Raw genomic sequence first — 10,116 nt, forward strand, 5'->3', positions numbered from 1 at the left:
CAGCATTGCAACGCTCGGGATCTTATGACGCTAATCAACCACGCATGCGTTACATCTTCAGCCCAAACGCAAGGCAACATTGCAACATTGCGATTAATTCTTTAAATTCCTCTCTTCAGTTTTAGGTCAAAATTTATGCTAAAATTCATGGAGGTCGAGGAATGGTTGAGTTTTCTTCTTCCCCTTTGATGTTTTCAATATCTTTAGGTTAGTTTTTAGTTTAATTTTAGATTGTGAGCACGGATTGGATTGTATCTCATGGGTTTGTCCATGAATCGATGAGGTAATTTTCTATTTATTTCTTGGATCAAGGATTCAATGCCAATTTCCTGAGTTTTTTTTTTTTTTTAATTTTAATTGATGATTGCAGCTCTGAATATTGTGTTTTCTTTGAATCGATTTAAATTCCAAAGCATGATTTTGAGGTTGACTTTTCGTGCTTAATCGTGCATGCAAATCGATTCTTAGTTCGTCAAAATTTGCATGAATATCTTGTTTAAGTTTAATTTTGCATTTAATATATTGCTATCGTCATAAGTAGAAGTAGTAAATTGTGCATTTGATGGCTATTCCTAAAATGCATGAGTTGCTAGGTTCAAGGATAAAATTAGTTAATTGAATGTGGCTTTCCTGACAATTTATCGATCATAATTGAATCCTAAATCTTAATACATGTATTTTTAGTTCTATATGGTCGCTATCGAACCCAATAGAATTTAGAAGCATGTAGACTAGTTAGAGTATGGTCTTTTCGACCTTAATTAATAATTAGGACGCTTTCTCGGTTAGATTCATGCTAGTTGTCCGCTTTTGTAGAAGATTGTTAGATCTAATCGAGCGAGTAGTTATGCATGCATAATTAGATTGCATAGTCAATTGGCTAAAAACGATGATTGAAATTACATTTTGTCTAACTTGATTTGAGAACTAGATGAACCAATTATTGTTTACATTTATCCTTTGCAATTTATTTTCCTACATGTTTTCAAATTAATCAAAACCCAAAACCCCATTTTTACTGTTTTTCCATAGTCAACTTTAGCTTAAGAGGGAATTAATTATGTGCCTGCCTGTTGTTCGACCCCATACTTATCACTATTGCTACGTTTTTTTCGTAGTAATAGGAGTAATTCGGTAGAATAAATTTTCTTTTGATTTGTGGGTCATTTTGGGAATTAAACGGCACTATAAAGGCTTCGCCCACATATTGACCGACAACATGTAGTCTCTTTCTTGAGATAAAGGAGAAGAAAAGTCATGGGTCTAAGTTCTCAAAGCTTGAGAAGATAATAAAGATCATCGGAGTGAGTTTCTCTTATGTTATTCGTGGAGTAAGCATTTTTTTCCTCCGTGAAAGAGTTTTGTAAGAGCAATTTATGATAATTTTTCTAGAGAGAAAAGTGCAAAATCATTCTTGAGCATTGTAAACTGTTGTACTCTTTTTCCCTGAAAATGTTAGTGGAACGTGTAGTAACAAAGAACTATACATAGCCCACATTGAGGTGAACCAGTATAAACTGTGTATCATCTCTCTTTTGCTAAAATTTATTTGTTATTATTCTTTTGTTTGGATGCTTACATTCGTTTATCTATTCTTTTAAGTTTGCGAATTATAAATTGTTTAATTTATTATGCATTATTTGAAACTCAAACCATATTTGAGAATGTTGGATAATATATATATGGTTTGAATTTGATTTATTAATTTACATTGGTATATTATTATGGCCTACCAACAAGATACAATATCAACTACTATAATTAAATTTTAAGTTTGATTCTGAAGTACATGGAAAGCAGCCATGTCATTCTAAAGTACTCTTGGGAAAGGAGTTTGTCTTTGCCTCTCATCATAACATGCAAAATTTAATGAATGATTTAATCCACATCAATTATCCCACATTATGAAATATCAGCAATATTGTTTCATAAGCTTCTCGAGGGTCATGATATATTGGTTTCTACCATAATTATATGCCAAAGGGACAGCTCTGGCAATATTCAGAGAAGCCTGAGTGAAGTTGGTAGGAAAGATATTGGAAAAGAGGTGTTCTCTATTCAGAGTCTTCCATGCTTCAGAAATCTTCTTCTTAATGTGTTTCTGTGTTTCTTCATAGGAGATGCTTGGATGTTCCTTCATGTAGTATTCTGCATACGACCCATCACGCCCCATTTGCTTCTCGTCCTACAGGAAATTAAAAATATTCATGTACAATATAACTTGGGCTCTATTTGATAATCATGTCATCTTTTTATTTTTGAAAATTAGATCTATTTCCTCTCAATTTCTTGTCATTATTTGTATCTTTCTTAAGTACAACAGTCAAATTCCAAAAACAACAAACTTTTAGAAACCAAATAATTACTAAACGAGGTGGAATGAATGTTTATAGGCTAAATCTTTAAAATAAAAAATGAAAAAAAACAAATAATTACTATACGATCCTTAGTAAATTCAAGTCAGTTAAGATCATTGGAACATGTTGGAATGCCTCACAGATAAGCAGAAAAAAAAAACGTTTCCTGTAACGACCCAGAAAGAAAGCTTTAGGAGCTCCCCAAAAGACGTAGTGATGGGCATGTTATCCACTTTTAGTAGAAATTTTATGGTCGGTTTTTCCCCCTAAAATGGGCCAATATTTTTGTAAGGACCATCCATTCTTTTAGCATTGAGTTAAATAAACAGTTACTTTTAGAAAAAATAACTTTTTGGTCCACAAAGTTTGGGGAATTTGTTAGTTTGTAAGGAGTTTAACGTTGAGTAAATAACCAAAATTTTAGGAAAATTAACTTTTTGGTAGCTGAGGTTTTAGTATAATAAGTTAATTTCGTCTTTAAGTTTTAAAACCTTCATAATAAACCATGGTTTTTTAAAATAGAAGTACGAAAGACTGAAGGGATCAGTAGATGCACCGGGACATCTCAACTAGTTTGACATACTTCTAATGTCCTCATCATATTCCCAAGAACCTATAAAGATGAATTAATACAAAGAAGAAATATAAGGAGCATATCAATGATGGAGAAGAACTTGGAAGTTCCAAAATTTAAGCAATGAAAGATTAGAGGAAAATCTTCCAATTTAGCAGGATGGTAGCCATATCATAATCAAAAAGGGAAACCTTCCAATTTATGCCTCTTAAATTAGAAATAATTGGTGTGGGAATGATGGTGAAGAATTTCAAGATTACAATGGCAGAGTTTTAAAGTTAATGCATTAGTGATTAGTTTCTTGATCAATTAAATCACTTTGATCCTTCATATAAGTTTTTTATTGTTTTCATATTTCGATTTTTTCGTTTGTTGTTTTCATTACAAAGATTTGACTTGATCGTTGAAGAAAGTTTTCGTCAAATCAACGGAAAGAAATGACACGATATGACACATTAAGAAATTAGAAAATATATAATAATAAAAAACAAAACCTATCTCTCTCCTCTCTCTCACTCGTAGTTTGTTGTTCATCCCCTTTCCATTCCTCTCGCTGCAGGGGGACACCGAGTGAGTAAGAGGAGGGAAAATATGTTTTTGTTATAATTATTATGATAGGTGCATCCTAATCCATCTTTTTACGGCCTACCTAGTTGTTTAAACGAAGTTTGTCAGGTAGAAAACTCTTTTTTAAAGTGACGCAAAACCTTATTTGGAATCTTCTTTCCTTTTCCACTATTTGTTTTACACCGAGAATCACCACATACTGAACAAAATTGAAGTTAGCTAGATCCTTCAAAAATAGTACACATTCATATTTGCAAGAATGGATGGAGTTATATCATAGCCTTAAGTCACATAGTTTTCTCTTAGCTTCGTAAAATGATCCAGGTAAAGATGTCGATTGGAAAGGCATCTTTTAGCAATTCCAATAACATACTTCAATTATTGAGAACCTTGATATGCATCAACTTCACCAGAAAATTTAATGAGGAAAATTTGGTACATCTAGGATATAGTTGGTTACGTGCTTCATTCATCAACTCCTAAAAAATGTTACTAGTATCAATTTCTTCGACTTTCTTTAGCAATTCATTATCAAAATACTCTTCATCTTCAATTCCTCTCTTGTTATTATCGACCCTTGCAAATCAATTAGAAGACCAAAGATGTCATCATCAACATTAGACTCTCTACCTAATTTCACTTGCTCAAGAAGTATCATCTCTTTGGAGTCGAATTGGTTCTCCATGATAAACCTATTGACTATACAAAAGAGATATTTCGTATATAAATAAATGTGGCTCTACTCCACCCAATGATTGTGTTATTAAATTTTGACAACTCTTACATGGGCATCTCGATTTTTTCATATCATTACTTGACCGTTAGCCACTTCCATAAATTGAGCAACTCATTCAATATAATCTCTTGAAAATCTATTTTTAGTTTAATCCAATCCCTATTCAATCAAATAAAAGGGACAAAATTCAACCCCGTAGGAATTGCGAAAAAAATTAGATAAAGTTTTTTTTTATAATAAACTTAAGGATATCTTTGATGAATTATAAAGTTTACAAAGAGTGTGCAAGTGACCATTCAATTCTAAGAACAACTTAAAAAGTGTCTAAATGTCACTTTCACTCTCAAAACCAATCTAAAAACCTATGACGTGCCCAAGTGACACTTTCAATCTGAAAACAGCTATAAAATTCCTAAAATGTGTCTAAGAGACGTTTTGATTCCCTAACCAACCTAAAGAGTTTATATGTATCACTTTGATTATCAAAATCAATATAAAAAGTTCCCAAAGAATGTGCAAGTAATCTTTAAATTCTCAAAACAACTTTAAAATATCTGAGTGACACTTTCAATCTCATACCAACATGTAAAGTTTTTTGGCTAATCTAATCATATTTGAGCTAAAATTAGAACTACACTCTACATATTAACATTATTTACTTGGCCAATCTAATCATAGTTGAGCTCAAATTTGATGTAATCTAGTTGTAGTGGAATCTTGTCAGGAGACTTCTACCTATGTTAATTTTTTTTTTTCAATTCATACTGATTCAAGCTTATGATCCAAGAGATGTTTGTTTCGTTGGATCCATCCTCCGTGAATGAAGGAAACAAACTATCAATTTACTCCCATTGTGTAGCGTCAAACTTGTTATCCTCAAATTTAGAATCCACAAATAATCCCCTTTCTTTTTCCTCATGATTTCAAAAACCAAAAATTTCTAGAGACAATGTGAAAAGGATGTGTGTGGAAGTGAACGATAGACCCAGTTGCCTCCATATTCTTAATATATAACTTCAAAATCTATTTGACAACAAAATTTTGAAAAGAGAGAACTAAAAACGAAAAAATGCAAGGAACTTTGGGTAATCGAGGATTAATGTGTAAGTGTTGATCAGAATTTGTAGTCATGTAAGAACTGAAAATCTGAGAAAGAAAACAAAAAAAAACATAATTCAAATATGACAATGAAACTGATTAGCAAGAATCAATCATCTAAACATTTGTTATTTAAAAATAATAATGATAATTACAAGCTATCTAAGTGAACTTTCACCTTATTGAATCCAAAACCCATTTTTACCCAGGATTGAATCGAATGGGGAAGAAAAGGAAGATTCACCTTAGTGAAATGACAACGGTAGACGAATAGGTGCAGCATTGGACGGGACACGGCAGCGGACGAGCAGGGCCATGTGGGCTTAAGGGATGTTTGTGTGGGCTTTATTAAAAATGTTGGCGGTAGGGTTTTAATAAAAATGTAGGGAACAGTGTGGGCTTAAGGGATGTTTCCCACACAAATTATGTTGGTAGATATTGAATGTTTCTAGCTACACAACAAAATCTAACCTAATGATTTTCATTAAGACCACACAAATTTTTGCCCACACTTAGATATGGTTAGATATATGATTAGATATATGATTAGATATAGAATGTTGTTATATCCATGCACTAAAAATGCGTCGGCAGAAATTAACTCTACCGACATTTTTTGTTGTGTTGAATTTTGGTAATGTTTCTTCTTTTCAAAAAATATATAAATTTTTATTTGTATCTATTTTGTAAGACTACAAAAAGATAGGTGCTCTCAAGATGCACCCAAGTATTGTACTTATTATTTTAAATATTCTTAAAATTTTTAACAAATCACGTCAACTAATTTAGTAACAAAATATGTAATTTCATTTTTGCGGATCCAAACTTCAAAGACAAATGAAATATTTCCTAAACATAAGGATAAAAGTGCAAAATTATCAAAGTTAGAAACCGAACTAACCTATTATCCAAAACTTCAGGAACCAATAGCTCCACAGAATGCATGTACTAGAATAGCATTAAGTTAGACTGAATGGAGGGTTGTGTAAATTTTTACCTTGGCATTTCCCATGTCATCCCAAAGTCGGAGTATCATGGCGCTGGACAAAAGGATATCCGGATCATTGTCTAAAAGCTCCACAGTTTTGTTGGTTATTTGTTGCCCTAACAGAAAGAAAGCATGTAGTAGAATAGCGTTGACGCCGCTACTCACAATTCCATTCCTCAAATATTCTTCCGCACTTGGTGGCTGCCCACAACTTAACCATTCTGCTTCCACTAAAAATGCTTCGCATAATTCGATCCACTGCATTCAGACTTATTAAATTAAATTCATTTCATTTCATTAAGTTAAATCACTAATTCACTCAAAAGTTAAAATTGATAAAGTTGATGGGCAAATAAATTTAATATTAAAATCAACACTTTAATATTCCCTCTTTATTTATGAAGAGTTTTTAAACTTGATACATTATTAAATCACAGATTGATCCAATTTAATATTATATCAACATTTTAACGATATAGTAAATTTGATCTGAAATATATACCGCGTTTCTCAAGGAACCAATGGGGTTCCAACCATGTTTCTTATAGACCTCGAAGCTTAATTCGTTGGTAACTTCGAGTAGATATTTGAAACAAATTTGCATGCAATTTGGTAAACTTTCAGCAGCAGCCAAATCCCATCTGCATGTGCTCAACATTAATTAATATAATACCAATAATATATACAACAATAAATTTAAGTGTAATGTAATGAGGAATTTAATATATAATTAACTAAAGCGATTAATGCATCTTAATTCCAAACCTATTGACTGCTTGTGTGAAGAGAGTAAGTTCATCAAGAGTCCCATGTACATCAAAAAGATCATCAATTAGATAAATAAAAGACATGGATTTTGCAAGTTGGACTCTTTGCTCTGAATAGCAGGGATCTGGGAGACAAAGCACCGACCCGAGGTACCGTTGTATCGGTTGATTTCGGGCAAAATTCAACTCTTTGGCCAGACCTGTTTCTTTCCACCATCTAACAACAAACACCAACATCAAACGGTAAATTATACTTTTGGTCCCGAAGCTTTAATAATTTTACGCTCCAAGTCTAGAAGACAAGAAAAAAAAAGTTGAACACTTACTTTAAAAATAGGGCAATTTCGTTTTGGTGCAATCGTTGAGTTGTAACAAAATCAGTTTTTGCAACATCTTGCAAAATGTTAAGCCATTTGTTTGTCCATTGGGTATGTCCAAAATAGTAAGGCACCATAAATTGGGCGACGCTTCTATGATGAGGATGGGCTAATGTATTCAGCACAAAACTGGCGGAGGATTGATTTTCAAGCTGCGCAGCCCAAACATTTAGGCAATGGCTACTGAAAATTTCGGCTTCGTCAAGAATGTCATCTCCATGAATGCATAGCTGTGAAGCTTCATATAAACTTGTCACCCCATTCACATCTTCTTTTAGCTTCTCCTTGAACTTTCCCTTCTCATTTAAGAAAACTTTGAACATGTCTGTTCATATTACAAATAATAAAGTTATTACATTTGAAGGTGGATTTTTTTTTTCTTGTTGAGAGGGAGTCTCATACTTGGGAGAGTTTAAGTGATCTTTCACTAAGTTAAGCGATTCGTTTGTCAATGTAATTGCAGACTCATACTACCCGTCAGACATAGGTGGTTTTACACCTAATTAGGTTACCAAACCTTGTATTCTGTCTTTCAATATTTTTATATGTGTTTTATTAATTGTCCATAGGCTTGTTGTAACATTACTTGTCAAATACCCTTCTTTCAATTGGTACCAGAGAGGATCATGATGTCTCAATTTGTGGTCTTTAAAATAGGAGTCAAAGAAGGTGGTTCTACGACGGTGCTTGAAGAAAAAAAAACCTACTCTTATTGGAAAGTTAGAATGGCAACCTTCTTAAAAATTTTGTCATCAATAACAAAAAAAGAAAAAGAAAAAAATCTCAACTTTAAAGAATGGTTGAGCAAAAAATTTATGAAGAAAAAAAATGAAAGATAAATAAAATTACAAAGAGAAAGAATGAAAAGTTTAGACAAAAAAATGGAATCACTTTTCAAACAATTATAAAAACAGAACAATGGTGATTTAAAAATAAAAGGCACAATTGCAAATATATAAATCAGACTCAAAATATTTACAAATATAATATAATGCAAAAGAATCTATAGTTATAGCAACATTTAGACCATATTTCTTGTAAGGGGTCTAAAGTGATAGACCATATAACTGGTAGGAGTTTATCAACGATAGAGTACATCACTGATAGTTTTTGCTATATTCGCAATTATTCTAAAATGTTGTTATACACATAATTATTATACCTAAAAGTGTTATTCAATATAATTACCCAAAATAAAATATATATCAATCACGTTAAGTAAAAAATTACATCTAAGTAATTGGCAGAAAAAGATACATTAAGAACGCGTTTGGAAATGATTCTAAAATGATTAAAAAAAATTGCAAATATGGCAAAATCTAGATAGTATATGAGTAATAAATTATATCGTTGGTATGAGTCTATCAATGCTAGACCATATTATTGATAAGAGTCTATCAGTAATAGAAGTCTATCGTTGATAAACTTTGCTATATTTGTAATTTTTTTAAAAATATTATTATACACTTGGTTATTATCCTTAAAAATGCTACCCATTTCAAATTACCCTTAAATTTGAATGTTTAAAAGCGCACTTTGGAGTGATTCTTAACATAATAAAAGTGATTTTAACCATTTCATCTTCACTTCCGAATGTGAACTAAATGACTCTTTAAAAAATGAAGTTAAACGAGTGAAATATGAACCTGCAGACACAAGGTATCCTTGTTGTCTCAAAAGTCGAAAAAGAAGGGCAGCTTTGTGAAGATCCATGTCTCCATCAAAATGGTTTGCATTTATTAAATCGTATTGCCTCTTAAGGATAGTCTCAATCTCCTCTTTGAAGTGGTTGTCAATGCCAAGGCGTTGGGCTGCATCAATTATTTCCAAACATTCCCAGCACAAATCTCGTGTTTGTTTCAGTGCTTCCTTTAAAATCTTCACTTTACCATCTGGAGCTTCAAGCCCAAACTCCTCCTACGCATCATCATTTTCAATTTCAAAATAATTTAGATACACACATCACATATATATATTTTAAGGAAAAAATATGATAGAGAGAAAGGAGGCAAAATCATTGAGCTAACATAAAATATATACAATTTTCAAATTGGAGATGGGCTTAGAGGATGAAGAATCCAAGGCATAAATGCTCCATTTTTTAGCAAATGGTTTTCGAGGAGGATTATTCTTCAGTTGCAGCAATGCTTTCTTATGGTGAACTTTGTGAGGAATCTTTGTTTGGGACATTAATATTTTTGGAGTGGAAGAAGCCAGGATGGGTTGATGATAGATGAGTTGAGCCATAGATATGAATATATACTATGAAGCTACAAAATTAAAGAGGAGAACTTTGGTTTGCCACAAAATTTCAAATAATCTTTCTGTGTTTTGATGGAGAAGAAACCGACAGTAAGATGTTAGTGTCCGACCTTACCCCTCCATATGCTCTCTTTATAGACTATGAAACGTATTAATTGCAGCAGGTAGCATCGGCCCAGTGGGGAACCAATGCAAGAATAAATAGAAAAATAACATAAAAATGATAGGAAATGAATAAAATTAAAAATACAAGAATTAGCGTGAAAGAACTTTAAATTGAAGAAAAAACTACGAACCAAAAAAATTCTACTACACAAAATTCTCTCTCCAACCCCAATTACAAAGAACATTCTCGCAAAGCATTATACCACTCACACAACTTAGCAACTT

General features: G+C 32.2%; 1 protein-coding gene across 2 annotated transcripts; it reads right to left on the reverse strand.

The window, feature by feature from the left end:
* Window positions 1-1,743: 1,743 nt before the first annotated feature.
* Window positions 1,744-9,816, reverse strand: LOC120082764 ((3S,6E)-nerolidol synthase 1-like). 2 transcript variants are annotated; one of them, XM_039038054.1, is made up of 7 exons: window positions 9,505-9,816; window positions 9,111-9,381; window positions 7,414-7,789; window positions 7,086-7,304; window positions 6,823-6,961; window positions 6,330-6,578; window positions 1,744-2,185 (listed from the first exon to the last, which is right to left on the reverse strand). In XM_039038054.1, exons 1-7 carry the CDS (start codon window positions 9,709-9,711, stop codon window positions 1,913-1,915), a joined length of 1,734 nt encoding a protein of 577 aa, XP_038893982.1. In that variant the 5' UTR covers window positions 9,712-9,816; the 3' UTR covers window positions 1,744-1,912. The 2 variants fall into 2 exon arrangements, with proteins under 2 accessions (XP_038893982.1, XP_038893983.1); XM_039038055.1 differs by lacking the exon at window positions 1,744-2,185 and adding an exon at window positions 5,116-5,380.
* Window positions 9,817-10,116: the final 300 nt, after the last annotated feature.

The sequence above is a fragment of the Benincasa hispida genome, chromosome 8 (genome assembly GCF_009727055.1).
Source record: "Benincasa hispida cultivar B227 chromosome 8, ASM972705v1, whole genome shotgun sequence".
Taxonomy (NCBI): domain Eukaryota; kingdom Viridiplantae; phylum Streptophyta; class Magnoliopsida; order Cucurbitales; family Cucurbitaceae; genus Benincasa; species Benincasa hispida.